Raw genomic sequence first — 24371 nt, forward strand, 5'->3', positions numbered from 1 at the left:
GGGTCAACTTCTCCTGGCTTCCAGGTCAACTCCTCCTGCCTGTTCCAGAGCCAGCAAGAGGCTCTTTCCACTGCCTCCCCCAACCTGTGAGCAGCTGTCTTCCTCTCCCTTCCTGCTATTCCCAGAGCTGTGAGCATCTTCCACACAGACTGCGCCAGGAAACCCCTGCAGCCAACCTCAACTGGAAATAGCCAGGCCTGCCACCCTTTGTCCCTGCATTGTTGGACCAGGTCCTGGTACTCTCCGAGGCCTCTTCGCAGCCGTCTTCCCACGGGACCGTCAGTTCAATCAGGATGATCCTCTTCGCCTCCTCAGATTATATGACCATGTCAGGCCTCAGGGATGTTTGGACGACCTAGGGAAAGTGTAGTTTTCTTCCCAGGTCCACCCTCATCTCCCACGATTGTGCCGCCTGCAGGAGGATCTTCCTGGTCTTCTTGGAGGAGCGTGGCTTCTCCCTCTCCCTGATGAACTGGATGGATAGGGCAGATCTCACGTGGGTCTGGTGCTTTTTCCGTCTCTCCTGCTCCAAGATGTCAGCCAGTGCTCTGAGGACCTTGTCATGATGGCATCTATATCTCCCCTGGTGCAGTCTTGCACCCTGCCAGTATGTGCGCCAACGTGCCTCTCCCTCGACTTGCACAGTGGGTCCACCCTCATTTCCCACCTGTGCAGGTTTGTTGGTGTTGGAAGAGTGTCGTACACTGATCGGAGCAGGAAAGAGATGCAAAAGGGCTCCAGTCTCCAAAGTTCAGGCCATGTGATCTTCCGTTTGGCAGGACCCACTTGTCCAGGCTCCTTGTGATCCAAGTTCCACGGCCCTGGACCTTCGCCCTTCCTCCTCCAGGTGTCGGACCTCGGCTTGGATCATGTCTCTCCTCTGCCTTGAGTCTGCTTTCCCCTATTGCTGGAAGTGGGTGGTTCCGAATCCTTGTCTCCCCATGCACAGGTTCCCGATGATATACTTCAACTTCAGCATGCTTTCTGCCTGTGCCTGTGCTTGTTCTCTATATTTGGTCAATTGCATTATACGTATATTTCAACTTTAAGTCCTTTACATCCAAATACATAAATATATACCACAAATTAAGGGAAAATGTTTCCTGAAAAGCCACCTTTTTACCTATAAATATGATCAAAATGGTAGAGCATTAATTTCTATTGGGGGGGGGGGGGGGTGTCCCCCAGGAACGGCTCTGGAAACTCCAACCCCCAGATTTCTTCTGACAGGCGATTTCAAACTCCTACCTAACAGCCTGAGGGGGTGAATAAATAAATACAGATGCAAATATTTTGGCCTATTACATAAATATAAAATCTTAAAAACCTATCCAGACATGTTTTCCCCATTAATGTATTGTATGTTTGTGGGCCAGATTAAGTTCAGTCAAATAAGTACAATAGTATAACATAATGCAAAATAATAAAAAATCTTATTTGTGAATGCAATTTTCTAAACAAAATAATAATAATAAGAAGAAGAAGAAGATTTTTTTTTATTCATGACGTGCTTTTCATATAGCCTGAATTCATACACCCTTTGACACAGCTGAATTTCAGATTATTTCCACTATAAATGATTGGCATTTGACACTTCCATGTGACATAAAGTTGTAATGACCAGATTCTCTTCCATTGGTAAGATGAAAAAACACAGGGCCAAGTTACATTAAATAATTTAGGAAATGCTGGGTAACATTGCTTTGGAATACAGCTTGTCTGGTTTGCGTGAGGTAATATAGCCAATGTGCCCTCATTTTGATATCAATAATTTTATGGCTGGCCTTGATTTTGTATGTTTTAAATAATGACTTATAAACAGTGCTTTGAATGCATGAGCAACTTGGCCTGTTTGTACTTTGACAACGTGTCTTTTTAAAAGATATTAATCACTATGGAGAACACAGGGCCATCTCTTCATTCTGTTCATTTGGTTTCCATTTGCGGGGACAAAATTTTTAAATTAAATCTTATCTTTATACCAACATGTTTATGACACATTAATGCGCATCAGTATACATTGTTACTTATAAGATTTTATTACCTTGAAAGACCCATTTACAGCTAATATAAAACCAGGAAGAAATGATTCCAGTAAATTATCATCGCTAGATGTAAATGAGTAAAATATGTGTGTGACTGAGAAACTTAAGTACAAGAGTAAAGGTTGTGCAGTTATTTAATGGATGTTAAAGTGAAGAATAGTCATCATATTGTCGTGATCACCATTCATAATTGAAATATGTAATTTAATTCATTTGTATGATATTATTTGCAAATTAATTTATGAGATAATTACTTTGTAAAATCAATAACATTACCCTATAGCTATTTAGAGTTTTTTAAGATTTTGAGATTAAGAAGTTTAATACTGTTAATATGTTTATCTTTTAATGTACAATTTATCTTTATTTTAAGGTCAAGCATTTATCACAAAGGAAAAATTTACCAGACAATTTTCTTATTTAATTACAGTATATATATATATTCTGTACTTATTTTATCACTGTAATTAAATAAGAAAATAGTCTGGTAAATTTTTCGTTTGTATTAAATGTTTGCCCTTAAAATAAATGTATATATATATATATATATATATATATATATATATATATATACACACATTCTGTACTTATTTTATTACTGTAACTAACATAAATTGTATTGATGTATGGCCACAGAAAAGAACAGGCACAACTAACCTGTGTCTTCCTTCCCTCTTTTTCCTTCTATTTTTCAGATCCTCCATGTCTATCCAAGATGTATGAGGTCAACTGTATTCCATGGACTTAACACACTGCAGAAACATCACATCATTCTGATTCACCGATGGTGGGAGGGCGCAGTTCTGCCTTTTAATATGTTCAAAGTCTGGTTTTACTGTCCATCTCTATGCAGAGGAAGAATGTAATAACAGAGGAACCTACAAAACTGTTCAAAGATCACCAAGGAAGCCATTTTCAAATTTGTCACTCTTTCAAAATGACAGCAATCCCACTGTTCTAAACTCTGTAGTTTCTTGATGCACCTTTTGATAAAAATAAAAAAAATTAGGATAAGGGGATTGTGAACAAATTGTAAACAATTAGCATATATATATATATATATATATATATATATATATGTACATATATATATATATATATATATATATACATATATATATGTGTGCTTGTCAAAGCCCCCTGTATCTTTGAAGGAGTTCTGCTTTACACTAAACTTGTGTGTCCCTTTAAAGCATGTCTTATATGAGGGTATATTACCAATATTGGATCCCACATGGATGACTAATGACAGCTATGACTTTAAATGCATTTTCCAAATCATTTGGGAAGAAAAAAATGTAACACTTGAATTTGATGAATGAGACTTTCAGTGAAAAACCAAGAGACTTTATAGGATAGGGGGATTTCATCAGTCTCTTAGCTACCAGTTTATATGTTCATCTTCTCTGATAAACAATACAGACAATCAAATTTATGATTGGCTATGCATTTTTTGTTGCCATAAACATCCGTGGATATAGAGTCACCATCATTGTGCACTGTTTTATTGATGCATTTAAAAGAATCTTTAACTTATCTAGTTCCAGTCAAAGGTCTGACTATACAACACTATCCAGGAAATGTTCATGATGCCTGGTTTGCGGCGGGCAGAATGGATAGAAAGTTAACCCCTTTATGCAGATGCCAAATCTGGGCGATCCTCACCCATTTATAGTGTGTTCTATTTAAGGCTTTATAACTCCAGCAGTGTTTCTCACAGGTTAAGAATTTATTTGTGATGGTCAAATCTGTGTATGCGTTCAGAGGGTTGTTTGTCCTGTTAAATTGTATTGTAACTGTTACACATTTTGAAAGAGTTCACATTTTGTGTCTGGGCACAAAAAAAAAATAAATCTGTACCCCATGCCCCATACCTATAGCATTGAGCGTTTGGCACATTTCAGAGTTCCCTACACTCTAAAAAATTATTCAGTGGCTTCGTAAATATCACAATAATAAAAAGCTATACTACCTTAATAAAGTCTCTGAACATCGTGATTGTTTGAGTTGGACATACCAAAATAATTGCCTAAAACTCCAACAGTTAATATTGTTTTAAATTGACTTCATGAAAAGAAATTAGCATTTGACTAACAAATAATATTTTTAAAATATCCTTGATATTTTAGGTAAATTTCAGTCAAAATATTTGAGAATGGAGTAATTATACTGATTAGTTTCAAGAACTACAATTATTATTCATTCCAAATCCATATTCTTCATCTTTAACAACAATTTAAGAAATTGAGTAAATTACGCTAAACATCATGACGTGGGAGCCATTAACAATTGCGGGCAAAGAGAGAGGCCTCATGGGAAATCTGCCTCTCTATCTGCATAAAGTGTGGCAGCAAGCACGGAAACACCGTGGCAAGATCCACCTGTCTAGAAGACTCCTTGCAAATCCTGGTAAGCCAGCTAGCAAAAGTTAATGAAATATTGACCCTATCTTCATGCATACACAAATTGTGTAATTTTCTCAATACTGTCGCAGCCATGCTGTCGTACGTTGGCTGGTTAACTAGCCTAGGCCTACTTTCTGCAATAGGCAAGTCCTGATGTTAGAATCATCGTGACTTTGTCTATTTATTCCAACCACCAAACTGGTCAGCTAACGCACGGTTAATACAGCTACCTAAAATTGGGTGTATTCTTGTTTTCAGGGCTTGAAATTAACGTCCGCCAAATGCGGGTAGAATTCGGCAGTGTCCTGTAACTGCGTCACTCTTACTAGCCACTTTGGTGGGTGACCTTTTTTTCAAAATGTATACTTAACCTTGTCTGAAAATGACCATTTGAAAAGTTAATGCAGGATTCAATCATTTTTAAAAGATGTAACGGCACAAATTCAGAGGAAATAGTGGCCGTTTTTTGAGCAAAGCTTTTTTCAACATCGCGTCATATTACGTAACAAAAGGGAGTCTGCCTGCCTTAGCTAGCCTTAGCCCAATGTGCAGTATAGTAGTATTGAGTCTAAGCAGTCGTGATATAGTAAGTTGGTCTTTTTTCAGTAGTTTTATATTGCATTTCACCGTGTATCATCATGGTAAATTATTGCGTTTGTGCAGATTGCACAAACTCCAGCCTGTCAGGACATCTAGTAGCCTACACAATTTTCCTAACAGGAAAAGGAACGGTGCTAGCTTTCGTGCCTGGGTTCTTCTTTCACAACTCAAAAATCGTATTCCGTCATAGCAACAAGATAAACCCGACAATAGAGCTTGTAAGTGTAAACGTCACCAAGCCACTCCCCTCGTTTTCAAATTTGTCAATGGGAAAATGAATGGGGCAATTTTCAATAAGCAATATTTTTAGTTACAAGTCGGGAACCAGTTAGCTATTGGTATGCGGTACTCATGACATATGACTCATGAAATATAATATCAGCAGCACGATTGACCCATGAGAAGTACAAGGCACAACGATGTGTACGTTTAGTACGCTTAGGAACTACACATACTGGTACTGTGCTCATGACACACGCTTATATCGCCACGGCTCAGCTGGAACACGCTTGCGCCCTTCTACTTCTAGTGTCACTTTGATATCGTATTTCAATTTAAAATGACTGGAAATAACAGATTTGTTACTGTGGTGTGGGGATGGCTGGTTTAAGCAGCCACACCTGCCCTGGGTCAAGCTAATTAGACCTGGCTAGTTAGATAATTGGTTATGAATTAGATAATTGGCCAGGCTAATTGGGCCCAGGAACAGGGGTGGCTGCACCTGTGCGTAGTGAGGTAATCAGTGCGCACAGGTTAAATCTGCCATCCCCACCCACACAAGGGAGCCTCTGTCATGACAGTGTTTTAACATCTGCTCCTTGGCAGTAACATCTTGCCAAACCCTTGCAAATAAATGTGGACTATTTGAACATCTTCTCCCTGTGTCTCTGTGCTGGAGGGCCCTTGGAAAGCCACTTCGGTGGCCTGTGGCAGGCGTGTTTGTCACAGTGGCGCCCAACGTGGGGCTGCCCCGGCACAGGAAAGAGGCACAGGAGGGCCAGCCAGGAAGCACACTGGAGGAGGGGCAGCTGAGGTGTTCCCGACAGGGCTTCGGGCGGATCCTCCAGGCCAGAAACAGGGAGCGGGAGATGACAACGGAGGGGAAGGAAGCGATCCTCAGCTGGGACGCTGGGGAGCTGGACCTGGCCGTGAAGGCAGGTCAGCTACGGGCGGTGCACGAGAGGTGGTCGTGCCGTGAGCTGGACTTGGCCGGGAAGGCGAGTCAGCTACGGGCGGCGCACAAGCGGTGGCCGCGCCGTTTTGCTTCCTTTCTTGTCTGTTGGTTGTTTTAGTTCGTTGTTTTGGCCTGGTTGGGTTGCCCGGAGCCCGTGAGGGGGAAAGCCTGCACCAGCCTTCCAGCAGAGCCGACTGGCGGCCACCACACCTGCAAGGGTTCCTGGTCCCCAGCGCCACAAGGAAGCCAGCCCACCAGCCCAGCCACCCCACCACAGCCCCTGGAACAGCCCAAGCCCGGTGACGCCCCCACCAGCCAGCAGAGCAGCCCAGGACTTCCCGTGCTCCGGGAGGGAGGAGGAAGAAGGGCTGCCTTGTCGTCCGGGGGAGGGTCACAGCATGTACTGGACTGTTCCGGGGCCACCCACCCTGACTCTTTAGTGGAGTGTTTTTTTTTTTTTTGTTGGCTTTGTTGGGGGGGGTAGGCTTTGGCCAGGGATTCTCCCTGGCCTCAGTTTGGCGTTGGGGGTATGTGGTGTGGGGATGGCTGGTTTAAGCAGCCACACCTGCCCTGGGTCAAGCTAATTAGACCTGGCCAGTTGGATAATTGGTTAAGAATTAGACAATTGGCCAGGCTAATTGGACCCAGGAACAGGAGTGGCTGCACCTGTGCGTAGTGAGGTAATCACTGCGCACAGGTTAACTCTGCCATCCCCACCCACACAAGGGAGCCTCTCTGTCATGACAGTGTATTACATCTGCTCATTTGGCTGTACCATCTTGTCAAACCCTCGTAAATAAATGTGGACTATTTGAACATCTTCTCCCTGTGTCTCTGTGCTGGAGGGCCCCTAGGAAAGCCACTTCGGTGGCCTGTGGCCGGCGTGTTTGCCACAGTTACTATTAAGTTATATTGTTTATTTCACATCATAATTGTACGGTCGTGATGACAACAGGATTTCCTTTCAGGGATCTATAAAGTACAACCATAGACCGTATAAAAGAGTACAACCTAACCTAACTAACTTAAGACGTAATTTCAAATGGAATATGACGTCATATATATTTTTATCACAACACAACAATATAGCTAGCCAGCATGGTTTTCGATAAATTACCGACAATATATTTACTACTTACTATGTTTTAATAAAACTATTTATTAGAAATTGTCTATCTCTTGCCTACTGTACCTGTCTTGTCTAAGTGCACTGTGATTCTGATTTTCACAATGTGTGTATTCCTTTGTAAGTGCTGTGAGCAGACTGAATGTCTATGTTACACCGAAGCCTTGCGAAACGAAGTTTCGTTACATCGTGTACTGTACATCACATGGTTTGTAATGACAAATAAACCTGACTTTGACAGCTAGCTAGCTACCTGCTGATCCAGCCCTTCCTAACGTTAACATTAGCTAACTTTATAAACGATATCTTTCATGCTGGCGCTGACAGACCCGCTAATCTACCCTGGCTGTATATGACCTGCTCTACGTGGTTGGATTTGGAATGATTTTCTCCCTTCTTAACATTATTGTCCTGATCATTGAAAAAATGCATTAAGCTAACCAGTGACACCGCAATTGTCGTGGGTATAGCTAGCTAGCCACCGGTGTTGGGTGCAGTTGGCCCTATCTGCTGGTCCAGAGTCAGTTATTTTCTTCTCCTACTAATGGTTAAAGTTAGGACCTGGGAAGGGAAATCTGATCCCAGACCAGCAGTTAGGGGCAGCCAAGGCACCGCACTTGGCGGGTAGACTTACAAGCACACGTGGTTGTGACGTGTATCCGTGCGACTGATTGATTTAGTGTAGTTCAGGACCACCAGCACATCGTAAGTCTACATAAATCCGTTTGTTTCCCTCCAGAGATTGAAATAAACATAACCAAGCACATGCTACGGTAGAGAATGACGGTCCCAAAAAAACGTGAGAAATCTTTTATTTTTAATCGCTATAGATATTTTACAATCAATGATTTTTTTAAAGTTAATAGGATTTTAACATTGGGCTGTGACGTCACGAACCAGACGCCCCCTGGAGGCAATTTGACTTACAAGCTCAATAGCCCTAAGATAAGCCAATACAGCAGTGAAAACCTTGCTCACTGAATAACGAAATAAACAATTTAAAAACGGTTAAATGACCACTCCGCTTTTGAAACGGAGTGGTCATATATTGTCTTGGACAATCCATTTGTGAAATATTCGCGCATTTGTGACGCCTGGGTACCTTCCAAATTAGCTAAAATTTAAAATAGCTGTGCCTAATACCACACGTGTTGATTACAGCGTTGTCGCCCTTTTTAGTACGGTCTGGCTTGATTGACAATTAATTTATTCAGTAGGTGAGAGTATAAGCTTTCTAACGATGTATAACATGACTATTTTTGCTTTTGGAATAGCTTTTTATAGGTCAGCGTAACCAAATTTGTTCTCATCATCTTATTCACTTACGCATAGGCTACTCTGTGGTAGCAAAAAGACGCTGCACCTAACAAACCGTTGTCAAAGATTTTTCGTAATTTCTTGGAAAATACTATTATTATTATTAGTGAGAACTTTTGTGCATAGCTAAGCCATTTGTTTGCTGATAGACCTAGCTGACATCGTTTTCTGGAGGGAGACAAGCGGATATTGATTTACTGTCTCTGTCTCTATCTACGGAAAAAACTAGAGCCCGACCGATGCCAGATTTTTGGGTCCGATGCCGATCCCGATTTTGGAGAGTCCGAGCCCACTGATTACCGATGTTTTGACCAATATTTTGTCAAAAAGTGCAACATTTTCAAATCAATTTGAAAAACTTATATTTTATTAAAGTTTCTATATTTAAGAACATTTAACTTATAAGCAAACAAATAAAAATAAACACACAAAGAACTTTTTAGATAAAAAATGTAAAAGATGATATTAAATTAAATATATATATTAACACCATCTTTAAGTGTGTGAAATCAAAATAACTCCACACCTTGCTTTTACTCCTTTCTTTTCCAGCCATCTATAAAAAATTAATTTTAAAAAAATCAGTTTTCCAGTTTCAAACATGTATTTTTATGAATATTATTATTATTGTTGTTGTTATTAATTTGTTATTATTATTTCTTAGTATCTATTCTCAGTACATTAATTATATTTCTTATTTTATTCCTACTACATGATCTCAAAGAGTAAGACTATCTAGCGAGCTTCCCTGTCCATAAGAATTAGGCAGTGAAAATAACTACAATGCGCTCTGACGCGTGACTAGATGACACACTTGCTCGCAATAACGCATTAGCTATTGACACAGCCTCATTATTTCTTATTATATATTCTCAGTAAGTTAAATGAATTATATTTTCTTATTTTATTTCTACTACATGATCTCAAAGAGTAAGACGTTATCTAGCGGAGGTAAAGAGTGAATCAAGTGTAACGTTAGATGAAATTAAATTGACTGGATGAAATACGTGAAAAAAAACTACAATGCGCTTTCGTGCAGGTTACCCGCGCTAACTGTTGGTTGATTCACTTCTCCAACAGCAATCCTTCTCTCATGTTATCGCGACAAAGCTAGATAACATGGCTTAAAATGATCCATGTTAGAAGTGTTTTATCTGCGTTTTTACTGTCTGGTTAGCTTGCTACGATGACGCGTGACTAGATGACACACTCGCTTACAATCACACGTTGGCTATTTACACAGCATCATATGGTAGCTAATATCATTATCTCAGATAAAAAAAACAAATGTGTGATGCATTCAATAACCATTTTATTTTGGCTGGTTATTTATTTGAGAATAGAGCGATGTCCTCTGGAAATGTAGATCCTACGCTGCTTATGTGCTCACTGCCACTTCATAAAGGCTTGCTAGCCAGCTAGCTTGCTAAAGTGAACCAAATATGTTAGCTAGCTCGCTCGCTTGATAATGAGGATTGACTGGTTCTCCTCATACCACAACTCAATATCTCTCCTCTGACCATTACTCCTTCTAACCCTGGTCTGCTCCTGATCTCTTGGACGCCTAGCAGGCTCATAATTGTACGGTTGTGGTCCGTCATATGTGTTTGCATAAACATTTACAACCTCTTCAGTGTCAAAACTACCATTGAAATCCAATCTTCTTTATTGTTCAACTTGACAGGCTCTCCCTTTTGTTACGTAACTTCCGGTTTGGCGGTTTTTTAGATGCGGAAGTAAAATTCTCTCAGAAAAACGACTCCAGAAGTCACTGTAGTGTACATATAAGTATATTTTTATGAAAATCTAGTTCCTATGCCATTTTCCTACACATTGATTCACTGGGGTCTCCAAACTGCAATATGCCCTTTAAGAGTGCCCTACTTGCCAAACTTATGTGTTGTCATATTTTTGGGGGAACACTTGATGATAGCTAGAGCAAGTAAAGTTGAATTTTTTGTCAAGCATGTTAAATATTTTCAATATTTGTTTCACAGCAGCAACACCGCTAAGGGAGAGAAGTTGAACGAAGATAACAAAACAACAGAGGAGGTAAATGTCATCCATTTATTATAGTTAGTGTTGTACGGTATACCGTAACTTTGGTACTTTTTCGGTACTTAAAAAAACGGTTCAGTATTAGAATTTTCAGATGCTTTAGGTCAAATGTAAAAGCCAGGGAAATGTCTCCCACATTACTGATTGAGAGGATGAAAGGTGTAATTTGTCTGAATCTTCGCTAGATGGCAGTAGCAACCAAGGTAGCCGAGTCAGGTGACGTGCGCTTGTGCATTCTGCTCGTTGATACAGAGCAAGCTTCGACTCAGTTCACTTCAGTAGGACCAGCGAGAGAGAGACAGAAAAGTAATGCCTCAGACTCAGCATGTCTTCTGTTATGTAAGATTTTATGTCTGTTATTTAATATGGTGTTGTTCTAACACTGTAAGTGTTCTCTGGTAAAATGACCCTGCTACAGCATAGTGGACTTGGTGACGCATATCCCTTGATAGCATATTTTGTGGGAGGCAAACACATGGTGACATTGAAACGTCACATTGTTTGCCAGTGTTGGGTGAAAAGACTCAGACTCTTAAATGTCCAACACCTGCCTTCATTCAGGTTGTTGATTTTTCTATTTTTGTCCAGATGGATTTGGTTGCCTTGAAAGTTATTATAGAAAACCGGAGTGAGAAGCTTACACTGTCCTCAGGAATACCCAGCACTGTGGAGCAGTTACATGAGACTGTGGAGGAGACATTTGGACTCACTGAGGATTTTACCCTGCATTACTTGGATGAGGACTTTGGTGATTACTTCACACTCCATTCTACCAACCAGATTAAACACAAGGGGACAATCAAAGTTGTGATCATTCCGTCAGTAGTGCTTACATTGACTACTCAGACTGAAAACCAGACAGATGTAAGAAATTTGAATGACAGTTCAAGCTCTGCTACTGATACAAGGGCAGATTACGAAACGGATGGCTCATCAGTGTCTTCACAAGACACTTATACTATCCCCTCGTGGAAGCCCTCATACGACAATATGGCCAGATGAAATTATTATTCCACTTTTCTCTGTGGCAACAGAGGCAGTACTGAGGAATTCCAATGAAGAATTTGTCAAAGATGGTACTGTGCTGAACAATAATCAGGTCAAGTCCGAAATCATGGAAAAATTAGCAGACTACATGTACAGCTACACAGCCTACCCCACAGGCCTTCAGATCGGTGAGGTGACAGAGGCTTTAGTCAAAAAGCACCCATGTCTAACAGAACCAGGCAGTCGTAATGGCTGTATTGGATGGAAGGATAGTCTTAACTACAAGATGGGAAATTACAGGTCGAAGCTCCGAAATCTTGGATTTCCTGAGGTTACCTGCAACTCACGTAAGAACAAGCGCCCTGATGACAGGGCATCTGCAAAGAATATAAAGAAAGCACGGAAAGGAGAAGTGGTGTTTCTCCCACACTATCCTGCAGGAGACAGTAAGGAACCACAAGAGCTGGACTGACACCAACTAATCACCGAATCAAAGAAGAAAGACAGCACAGCCATCAATGACTTAATGTGCAGAACTTTTGCACATAGAAGACATGATGTCATTGTGGTAGGGTGGGCGTGGTTTTGCGTTGGCTGCAGAGAGAGAGTGGGCGGGGCGGCTCTCGGAACTCTGTGCCACAGCTGTTGGGGATTATTAATCAGCACTGATGGTTAATTGTTTGATTGATGGACAATGTGCTGATTACCTCGACAGTGAGCCTGGACGCTTAACCCTCTGGGGTCGAGAGCTCCGCCGGCGGAGCTCGACAAAATGAAATTAACTTTTGTTTTTATTTGAATGATTAACTTCACATGCTGTTATCATACAGACGCAACAAAAACATTGACAGAAACCTTAGAATCGCGACTTTCCAATGCGCCCCTGGCAAATAATATAAATTGTTTTAAATGTTCCAAATTTGATTAATTAGATCATGTATGCTTCGCTAAACTTTACTCATTACTATGTGAATTTCGCTCAGCAGGAAGTCCGCCCAAATCGCATTCACATGTTAACAACATTATAATTACTCTCCATAGAAGGAGACTAAAGGAGGGGCGATGCGAGATCCATGTGAGAAATGCCAAGTCTGCGAAAGTGGGATAGAATGTCACAGAGTGTCGCCTAATTCACTTCTTTTGAGGTGATTTCGTTTAATTTTGGAAAATGGTCCGTCCGGAAGCCGACACTGTTGAAGAGCGGTGTCATTTCGAACAGCGAACTGATCCAGCTGAGGATCAACTTCATGCGTAAGTATATTTCTTATGATCATATTGGTAAATGTGTACTGTATTGCAACGTAGCTGTGTGTTTGTAGGAATATCCTGCAATGTGCCCGTTTGTAAATTCCCACACTACGAACGATTCGAACTATTGCATCTCAAAATTATAGGCTAGGCTCGCTGCGTCTGGTTGTGTTAGAAGTATCAGGTAGACTGTATGTTTTTCGATCATATTCGTAATAAATAGCTCATGCCTGGCGTGTAGTGGCGTGGCTAGGATTCTAAAACTGATGTCCTTGCACAATCGATATTAGTATACTCTAAGTAAGTTCGGGAAATAGCAATAAAATAACCACTTAGCTAAACAGACCTAACCTAGTTCAGATTGAGGCATTGTTATTGATGAGTTGCGTGTAGTTTAGTTGGAATATCAGTGTTTATTTAGTTAAGCTAATGTTTTTTCATTGATAGCTTGCATTATTTGTAAATGTGTACTGTATTACATTCTCTGTGTGTTTGTAGGAATATTCACTAATATGCGCGCTTGTAAATTCCCACACTACGAATGATTCTAACCATTGCTTCTCAAAATTATAGGCTACCTCTCTGCGTCTGGTTGTGTTTGTTTGGTTCTTTGTTTGTATATGATGTCACATTTCATAAATTTTGTTTTCATTAGTTAGTGGTTTGTCCCTTTTTTGTAAAGCACATTTAATTTTCACCTGTTGAAGGAAATGTGCTATATAAATAAAGTTTGATTTGATTTCACATTTCCTAACAATTTTGTTTTTATAATATTTGCAGAGATGTTGATCAGGAAACACGGCCTAGTTCACCACTAGCTAAGAGGCCAGGCAGACGTTGCAAGAGTACACCAGTCTCATCTCATCTTCCATGCAGTTTACTTCAATAAATGTTCTAAAATCAAAAGTTGTCTTTGTTTCTGTCTTCTAAATGGCTCACTGAGTCTTTGTCTTAGTGGTGGGGAGGCATGCGGCCAGGTGTGAATAGCCTACTTAGCTGGCAGGTATTCCTACCCAATGCATATTCATTAGAGAAAGGCCATTTGCCCTCCCATTCTCACCTGGTGTTGAAAAAAGGTAGTCACAACACTAACTTTTAGCAATTTATTTTATATTTCTCATTGGATTTGCTAAAATATTTTGTCATCTTTTGATACCCAAGACCTTGATGAACACATTTCAGTGACCAAAAGTCTTAGTCACAATTGTTTAGTGTTTTATTACAACATTCCTGTGCATGTTCAAAACTACTGTTTACAGTTTGTGTGTTTTTAGAGCAGTTTACAATCCACACATGATTATGACCTACTTACTGCTGCCATATTATTGTAGCTGAGTTTGTGCTGAAAACAAAGATATGAAACACTTTGGAATCACTGTATATAAAGTTGATGAAATTTACACAAATGTCAGAGCATCGCACAATCACCAGTGTGCCTCATTTTACCCTTAGACCCCAGAGAGTTAAAAGCTGGTCTACAGAGACAGAAGAGGACGGACTGGAGACGGAGGAATACCGAATATACCGTGTATACCGAATAGAAAGCCGCGTGGTGGCCGTAAAATAAAAAGACGCATTCGCGTCCAAAAATAAACTCTCGTCTCTCTCATCTCTTAAACGAGCGGTGGCACTCGGCTTGCTACAGTGGTGGCCCGTGCGGGGGGGACGGCAGGAAGAGAGAGAGAGAGAGAGAGAGAGAGGAGGTCAGAAATGGATCCAAACCGGAGCGAGACGGCGCAGCCTCTCGTAGCGCTGGCGCGGATGCTGGAGGGGATGGCCCAAATGCAGGAGCGGCAGGCGGCCGTACACGCAGAGCAGATGGAGGTTCTGCGTGCACAAGCCTCCCTCCAGACACAGGCGCTGCGACAGCTGGCTGCCGCCGGGGAAACAAGCTCCCGGGACCCGCCGTCCCGATCCCCTCTCCGGATCCACCTACCCAAAATGACCGCCGACGATGACATCCAGGCATTCGTGGAGAGTTTTGAGGTGGCAGCGGAGGCGTGCCAGTGGCCCCACGAGGAGTGGGTAGTACACCTCCTGCCCCTCTTAACTGGGGAAGCCCAACAGGCGGCGCATGGACTGCCGCCCGGAGCCCGGGCGGATTACAAGACCATGAAGAGGGCGATCCTGGACCGACTGGGCTGCAGCCCGGAGGATTACCAGCGCCGGTTCCGGACGGCGAACCTGGTGGCGGATGACCGTCCCTTCGCATACGCCCAAAGGCTAACCCACATGGCCCGGCGTTGGCTGCAACCGGAGATCCGGTCCGCCGGGGGCGTGGTGGAGCAGGTCATCCTGGAACAGTTCCTGGAAGGATTGCCGGAGGGAACGGCCAATTGGGTGCGCTGCCATCGCCCGACCAACCTAGAGGGGGCGGTCACCCTGGCGGAGGACCACCTAGTGCTATACCCAGCTCCCAGCAGCAAGCACGGCCAGAACCGGCGCCCAGGAGGAGACCCCCTCCTCGTACTGGCCCCTCCTCTGTCCCCAGGGCTCTGCCCTCTCCCTTCCCTCAAACTAATCCCCCCTTTTTTCCGATTCCCTCTCCAGGTCCAGGCTCAGTGGCGGGGGGCTCCGGCTCGCACAGGGCGCCTCAGACGCTCGGACTGGGGTGTTGGCGGTGCGGACAGCCGGGTCACCTGCGCCGCGATTGTCCACTTATGGAAGTGGGGCAGGTGGTCCGGGTGGTCGGGCCGCCCACTTCCGCTCCCGATCAGGAGGGAGCGTACTGCATCCCTGTAAGGGTGCAAGGGAGTGAACACCGGGCGCTGTTGGATTCGGGGGCTATGCAGTCCCTGATCCAACAAAACCTGGTTCGAACCGAGGCATTGGTAAAGGCACCCTGGGTTTCCATTCGGTGTGTGCATGGAGATGTGCACAAGTATCCGGTAGTACCCGTGGAAATTTGTTACCAGGGAAAAACGCATATCGTGAAGGCTGCGGTTAGCTCCCGGCTTGCGCATCCCCTAATCTTGGGTACTGATTGGGCGAGGTTTAGGGAGATTTCTAGAAACATGCTGGGGGTGCGATCACGACCGATAGGGAAGTGTGACGTGTGTGCTGTTGACGGTGGTGACGCAGGGCCGTCCGACGCGGCTGGGGTGGGGAGGGACCCAGACGAGCCTCCGGTTGAGACTCCCCGGGGTCCTGTATTCCAACCCGCGGAGGATTTCCCACTCGAGCAGTCTCGGGACGACACCTTACGCTTTGCCTATGACTAAGTGATGCGTATTGATGGTCAGCAGGTGCGCCCCGATGCAGTACTCTCGCACCGTTATTTTTCTATTATTAGGGACAGGTTGTATCGAGTGTGTCGTGACGCTCAGACCGGTGAAGAAACAACCCAGTTGTTGGTACCCAAAAACCGCCGGGAAATGGTTTTCCAGGCGGCTCATTACAACCCCATGGCGGGACACTTAGGGTATGATTAGTCACTACACTGAATAATGGCTCGGTTTTACTGGCCGGGCATTTGGGCGGACGTACGTCGGTGGTGTGCGTCCTGTCCCGAATGTCAATTAGTGAACGCCCTGGCCACCCCAAAAGCGCCTTTGCGCCCACTACCCTTAATAGAGGTTCCCTTTGATAGAATTGCTATGGACCTTCGGGCCATTTGAACGAAGCACCCAGGGATACCGTTTCGTGTTGGTCTTGGTGGATCATGCGACCCGGTATCCCGAAGCAGTGCCGTTGCGCAATATTTCAGCTAAGAGTGTTGCACAAGCTCTGTTTCAAATTATCTCCCGCGTCGGAATCCCGAAAGAGATTCTGACTGACCAGGGCACTTTGTTTATGTCACGTACACTAAATGAGCTATACGGATTACTGGGCGTTCGCTCTATTAGAACCAGTGTATACCATCCCCAAACAGATGGGCTTGTGGAGCGGTTTAATAGAACTCTGAAGTCCATGATTCGAAAGTTCATTCACAACGATAGCCGAAATTGGGATAAATGGTTAGTCCCTCTATTATTTGCAGTGCGGGAGGTTCCCCAGGCCTCCACGGGATTTTCTCCCTTTGAACTATTATTCGGTAGAAAACCTCGGGGAATATTGGACCTAGTTAAAGAAAGCTGGGAGAACGGTCTAAGCCCCAGCAAAAATGAGGTGCAATACGTCATGGACCTGCGAGCAAAACTCCATACACTGGGTCAGTTGTCACGGGAGAATTTGCTCGAGGCTCAGGAACGTCAGCAGAGGCACTACAATAGAGGGACGAAACTACGACAATTCTCGCCGGGAGATAAAGTCCTGGTATTACTTCCAACCTCCAGTACAAAATTACTAGCCAAGTGGCAAGGGCCCTTCGTGGTCACACGACGAGTTGGGGAGGTTGACTATGAGGTGGAGCGTGCTGATAGAGAGGGAGCGGAACAGATTTATCACCTCAATTTATTAAAAGCATGGAAAGAGGTGGTGGCTGTTTCTCTGGTCACGGTGGATCAGGAGAGGGACGAGCTGGGGCCAGAGGTAGCAAATTCAATTAGACCCCACCCCTTTCAGATAGCCACCTCTCGCCAAGTCAGAGAGCAGACCTTGCCCTGTTGCAAAAACGGTTTGCGGATGTGTTTTCTCCCCTACCAGGACGCACGAACCTCATACACCACCATATCGACACCCCCCCGGGAGTAACGGTACGTTCCCGTCCCTATAGACTGCCGGAGCACAAAAAGAAATTGGTGCAGGCAGAAATAAAGGCCATGCTGGAGTTGGGTGTAATAGAGGAGTCCCACAGTGCCTGGAATAGTAAGCCAGATGGCTCTATTCGGTTCTGTGTGGACTATAGGAAAGTAAATGCTGTGTCACATTTTGATGCCTATCCTATGCCTAGGGTCGACGAACTCCTGGATCGGCTGGGCACGGCTCGTTTTTTTTCGACACTGGATCTGACTAAGGGCTATTGGCAGATTTCCTTGTCTGCAAAGTCCAAAGAGAAATCGGCTTTCTTCGCTCCGGACGGTTTGTACCAATTCCGAACACTTCCGTTTGGGTTGTTCGGGGCCCCAGCCACCTTCCAGCGCCTGATGGATCGGCTGCTGCATCCGCATGCTGCGTATGCTGCTGCCTATCACAGTAGCAGCTGGGCACAGCATATGCGGCATGTGGGGGGGGTGCTCGAGTCCTTGAGGCAGGCGGGGCTCACAGCTAACCCAAAGAAGTGTGCGATTGGCCGAGCGGAGGTACGGTATTTGGGGTACCACTTGGGAAGTGGACAGGTGCGACCTCTGGTGGATAAAATCGCGGCGATTGCGACCTGTCCACGACCCAAGACGAAAAAAGAGGTGAGGAGGTTCTTGGGGTTGGCCGGCTACTATAGGCGGTTTATTCCGGCGTTTTCACAGCTGACCAGCCCCTTGACTGATTTAACTCGCAAAGGTGCCTCAGATCCGGTCCAGTGGACGGAGCCGTGCCAGCGAGTGTTTGAGAGGGTAAAGGAAGCCCTCTGCGGGGAGCCGCTCTTGTTCACCCCTAATTTCTCTCTTCCTTTTATCCTGCAGACCGATGCATCAGACAGAGGGCTGGGGGCTGTTTTGACCCAGCAGGTGGAGGGAGTTGACCGCCCGGTGCTGTACCTCAGCCACAAACTATCCCAGCGGGAGGCGAGGTACAGCACGGTAGAAAAGGAGTGCCTCGCCATCCGGTGGGCAGTCGGGTCCCTGCGCTACTACCTGCTGGGTCGCCCATTCACCCTCTGTTCGGACCACGCTCCCCTCCAATGGCTCCACCGCATGAAGGATACCAACCCGCGAATCACCCGTTGGTATCTGGCTCTACAGCCCTTTAATTTCAAGGTGGTTCATAGGTCGGGGGCGCAGATGGTGGTGGCGGACTTCCTCTCTCGCCCCGAAGGGGGTGGGGGGGCGGTCGGTCATCGGCCGGATGGCTCCCCGGCCTAAGTCGGGCGGTGGGGGTATGTGGTAGGGTGGGCGTGGTTTTGTGTTGGCTGCAGAGAGAGAGTGGGCTCTCGGAACTCTGCGCCACAGCTGTTGGGGATTATTAATCAGCACTGATGGTTAATTGTTTGATTGATGGACAATGTGCTGATTACCTCGACAGTGAGCCTGGACGCTTAAAAGCTGGTCTACAGAGACAGAAGAGGACGGACTGGAGACGGAGGAAGAGCTGACGGACAGTCAGCAGTGAATTGTGTGTGTATACCGAATAGAAAGCCGCGTGGCGGCTATAAAATAAAAAGACGCATTCGCGTCCAAAAATAAACTCTCGTCTCTCTCATCTCTTAAACGAGCGGTGGCACTCGGCTTGCTACAGTCATCAACCAACAAATCAGCATCAAAGACATCAAGGACAGATGGCCTGCCTTGTTTGATGTCTCACAAGTGAGTAAATGGGATTTTTGTAGCAGAGTGGTCAACACAGACGTTAGACAGAAAACCTGCATGTGTCACAGTTTTACTATTCAAAGCTATATGGAACAGTCTTGCATCCTATTCATCTCTATATGGACTTCAGTTTTTGCTGGATTATAATGACAGTAGATTGAGTCACCAGTTATTTTTTTCTTTTCTCTTCATCTCTCTGTCTTTCAGGTCAGTGCATAGTTTCAGAGGGTCACCACACTGAATCTTGAGCCAAAATTCATGTCAATGTTGGACTTCTATTCCCCCAAACTGCTGTCCCTGTTCCAAGCGAAGAAGGGTGCTGCAGGAGAGCGACATCGGGCACAAATGAGTATTCTACTTCAGGTATTAAAATTTTACCCCTCACCTATTCAGTTACTTCCTTTACTGCCTTAATCATAATTCTACCTGTCACATTCACATTTCTTTCCTTTGTGTAAGTTAATTACCATCACTAATTACTTTAGATATTCATTTATCCTAATCAGACAACTCCTCCTTATCCCCCTTGACTTTCCCTCCTGTTCCTTCCTTGCTTATTTGCAAACTTCTCATATTATTCCTCCTGTCCTCCTGCCTTCCTTAACAGTTCTTGCTTTTTAGCTGCGACCGGCAGCTCTATAGCTCTGTCTGTTGGTCGGTTGGTTGGTCCACAAAAAGTGTCCCACCCTGTAGCAGCCAGTCACTTTCAGGACGATTGACCAAGAGGGAGCGTGGCAATGGGCGTGGCCTCCTGAAAAGAAAAAGGCGCATAACTCCTGAATAGATTCACAGATTTGCACAAGATTTTGTGGAAAGGTTGGTCATGAGCCAAAGAAGAGGTCGGTTTTCTGTCCTTAAATCTCTCACATCTTTTAGACACCCCACCACCACATCCATTTATATTCATCCATCTGCATTGGCTTCCTCCTGTTCTTCTGCGCCATATGCCAACTTTTCCATGTTTTGTTTTATTCTTGCGTCTACTTTGCATCCCTCCACAAATACCAGTGTGACAAACACGCCTGCCACAGGCCACCGAAGTGGCTTTTCTTGGAGCCCTCCAGCACAGAGACACAGGGAGATGATGTTCAAGCAGTCCACATTTATTTGCAAGGGTTTGGCAAGATGGTACAGCCAAATGAGCAGATGTAAAACCCTGTCATGACAGAGAAGGCTCCCCTGTGTGGGTGGGGATGGCAGATTTAAGCTGTGCACAGTGATTACCTCACTACGCACAGGTGCAGCCACTCCTGTTCCTGGGTCCAATTAGCCTGGCCAATTATCTAATTCTTAACCAATTATCCAATTGGCCAGGTCTAATTAGCTTGACCCAGGGCAGGTGTGGCTGCTTAAACCAGCCATCCCCACACCACAACCAGCATTCTATACTGCCAATGTTTCATTTCTCTAATGTTAATTCAATTGAAACAGTTTTGACATTAAAGTTGGTACAGTAAAGCAAAACTCTGCTTGAATGTGCAGAGTAATACATTTTATTAGTTGTTGAAAGACTTTCTGTTCTGCAGAGTGGAATCCCCATTCAACGAACACGAGACGTCGTCATCCGATGTCTCATCGACTATCTGGGAGAAGATGCAAGTGCCTTGATCAAGGACTTTGAGGTTAGTACAATAAATAGTTTTCAGGATTTTTAACAGTGTTAGTTTTGAAGTTTTAACTATTGTAATCATGGATGACTGGGAGACAAGATCACAAGCATGCAAAGGAGCATAGCGAGTGAGCAGTGAGGGATTGCCCTTTGTGTGGCTGTGTCCCTGTCTTGTAACATGCAGGCTGAACCAGTTATCTTTACAATGTCTGCAGGATGCTGCTGATGCACCTGTCATTGTACAAGAGGAGTTGGCAGAAGAGGTGATGAAGATTTACCTGCTGCGGAACCATGATGGGCCAGTCGATGAACCTACTGATGTAGGGATTGTGATTGAGGGCATCACTGTCCTCAGCAGTCTTGGGGATCTTAGCAGAACCTGCTGCTATCTGTTGGGACTAACCTATGCCTTGGATCTGAGAGCCCAAGAATCTCCAATATAATTTTGAGGTATTCCAAAAAGTACTGCTGGAGCTGGATTCTGGAAACCTTTCAAACAAGGTTCAGAGACTGAAAAATTACCTGTGTACGTAGTTTCCGACTACTGTTCAGCAAGATGCTCTCATAACATGGGAATTTGTCATTGGCAAGGTATACCTGTCTGAAAGTTTAGCTGATAGCTTTGCTTCAACTACACTACTGGCAAGTATTTCATACAACTATACCTTTAATGCTTATATAAGAGTTGAGATTTCCATTGATAACAAAATTGCATTTTGGACTGGTATTGTTTGCTGTTGTGTAACTTTAATGTAAAGTGTCACTGTTCTTGGTGCATTTCAGCCATATGCAGAGTTCAGTCCAGTCCGTTGCTCTCATAGCATGGACATTTTCACATGCTCATTGGCAAAAATGAACCTGGTTGAAAGTTAAACTAGATAAAATGCCTAACAGTTTTATTATTATTATTATTATTATTATTATTATTATTATTATTATATAATCCAAGTTGAGATTTCCATTAAAGGTGGGGTAGGCAATTTCAGAAAAATGAGCAAGAGTGATCTTACATGTCCAGCAGAAATAGAGCATGCTCTGCATCACTTTTCAAGCCCGGCGCCAAGACAACAAAGGTTTTCCCAGACTCCCAGAAGCACCAGTAGCTTTAAACTGGATTTTTCAAAAAATAATAAAAAATATTTTATTTGCCAAATAGCCTCTGTTGACTGGCATTTTTTGCTATTGTGTAGTGATGTAAATTGATTGAAGGGCCCATTGTTCTTGGTGCATTTCACCCATATTTAAGAGACTGCTTACTAATATGCAGAGTTCAATTCAGCTCACTGTTTTTATAGCATGGACATGCTTACATAATTCATTTGCAAAGTAAACCAGGTTGAAGTAATAATCTAGAAGATTTTCATTAAAATAAATGTCTGTTAAGTCACTATCTATCACCGAATTAGGTAACACAATGGTGATTGAGCCTATTATTATATTAATTTATATTATTATTATTATTATAATTTATGATTAAAGAACTGGGTGTCTGTGGCGACATTCCCGAGAAAAATCACAAGCGGCGCATAGTTAGTGACGCGTTTTCCATCACCCATCAGTGGTTGGTCCGCCAGAGAGGCTAGGTGGGGTTAATGCAACAGGCTCGGTCTTCAACTCACTTGTGTGTGAGCGGCGCACTGTTTTTTCTGGTGTCTGTTGGCATTACAATAACAGATAAAGGGAGGGGAGGGGGCTTATGGAACCCTAATAGGTTTTTGTGTAACATGAGAGGTCATATTATTTGTTGATGTAGATTTCGTATTACATTTGATGACGATGTAACGTTACTAAATTACATAGCTATTTGCACAGCTAACGCTAGCTACCGGACCATGTCAAGAAAGGCAACATTAGTTTAGACAACGTTGCGCACAGTACCCATCTCTCATATCAGGTAACGTTGCATTAGCTAGCTAGCTAATGTAATTAACACAATCTAATGTCAGCTAAAAATAGGCTAACTTAGCAAAACAAAGCTTTAGAATGTCGCCAGCAGTGTATGCGCGTGAGCTTGACAATACATTTCTCACAGAAAAGGTCGTTTGTTACCTTCATTTAGTTCATTACAGTGGTGATAGAAGTTACTAGAATTAAGTGGTACTGTGCTGTTAGCCTTTATTGATCGCCGTACAAGGTTAATGTGAAGTAGCTAGCACAATCTGAAAGTACTAACCCATAAAAATGTACTTTGAATGGTACTTGGTCAATCGAATGGTAAATGTGAAAAACATTCGATTATAGTCAGCGGCACCAAACTTTTCTGTCACACCCTCGATAAACGGCAAAAGTCTCAGTAGAAGATTGAATTAAATCTTTAAAAGTTATATATTTTCTGAAACCTTATCGATTCCGCTTGCCCGTAGTGAGTGAAACTAGGCGATCTGACCATATAGTCGCTATGTAAATTACGTCAGAAGGATTCAGCCTTGTTGTTTGCTACCTAAACTTCACAGCACACTCAAATCCCTTAGCATGCTTGTAGCATGAAGTGTCTACTTTAAAAATCCATTTAAACCATTCACAAATGACTTGGGACTTTGAAGTTATAAATCGGGATGTATCAAGTGTCCAGTGAAAATACTGACCTGGCTATCAGTCAGAATTCTGAGAGAACCAACTGCCATAAATGACCACGTAAAATCAACCAGTAAGAGTTATTATGATGTCACTGGTTCAGAACCCCATAAATGTAAACAGTCGAATGTTCAGTGAAATCTATCGGTTTTCGGTGCCGTCGGAGTCCCGATCTTATCATTGATGGAATTTTCGGAAAGTGCGAGCTAAAAGGCCACAAAAACAGCCAATATATCACATTAATATTCCATATATGTACGATCGCTGTTCACAATACGTTAATTTAAGGCTAAACTGGTATTTTAATCACAATACTTATGTTAATTTCCAGAAATAAATTTTTCGATTGTCCTCTCTACTAACAATTCGAAAAAAACGCTAGCTAACGCTACCAACCGGTACCGACCTCACCAACCGTCTCTCGAATGCAATTCTACCTTGTTGCAACGTTGCAGTGTAGCTAACTAAAGGAGCAAGCAACGGCTCTGCTGCTAACCAGTTCACACCGCTGCAATTCTCTCTGCAACTTTCTAAAACCGTTTCGTCTCATTGCGAATCATCGATCTGAATTGGCCTTAACGTTACCGTTATTTACATCGCCATCAAGTTCATCAATATAATGATCAGAATAAAGCCGTCTTTACACAGAGCATTAACCTGGGTCTGATTTCTGTGTAAAGATGTCAAAAAACTAAATAAAAGAATACAGCAGTATGGATTAGCGTTGTTATTATTTTATTACGCTTCCTCATACGCTCCTTCAGCCTTGCCCTTTTTTGATGAAATCTCCTTTGTTTTTGTTTTATTCTTCTTGTTCAGATTGCTAATTCAACACCCAGCTCAGCTTTATTCTCGAACAGTTTAGCTAGCAAAACCAGAAACACCAG

General features: G+C 43.5%; 1 protein-coding gene across 2 annotated transcripts in view; it reads right to left on the reverse strand.

Annotated features, from left to right (window-relative positions):
• Positions 1–2832, reverse strand: part of LOC135249144 (chitin synthase chs-2-like) — a 35315-nt gene extending 32483 nt beyond the window's left edge. For both annotated transcript variants that reach the window (XM_064324454.1, XM_064324453.1), the window contains exon 1: positions 2703–2832. In XM_064324454.1, coding sequence (XP_064180524.1) covers positions 2703–2749 — 47 coding nt within the window. In that variant the 5' untranslated portion in view covers positions 2750–2832. The remainder of the gene's footprint in view (positions 1–2702) is intronic.
• Positions 2833–24371: the final 21539 nt, after the last annotated feature.

This window comes from Anguilla rostrata, chromosome 2, assembly GCF_018555375.3.
Source record: "Anguilla rostrata isolate EN2019 chromosome 2, ASM1855537v3, whole genome shotgun sequence".
Lineage (NCBI taxonomy): Eukaryota > Metazoa > Chordata > Actinopteri > Anguilliformes > Anguillidae > Anguilla > Anguilla rostrata.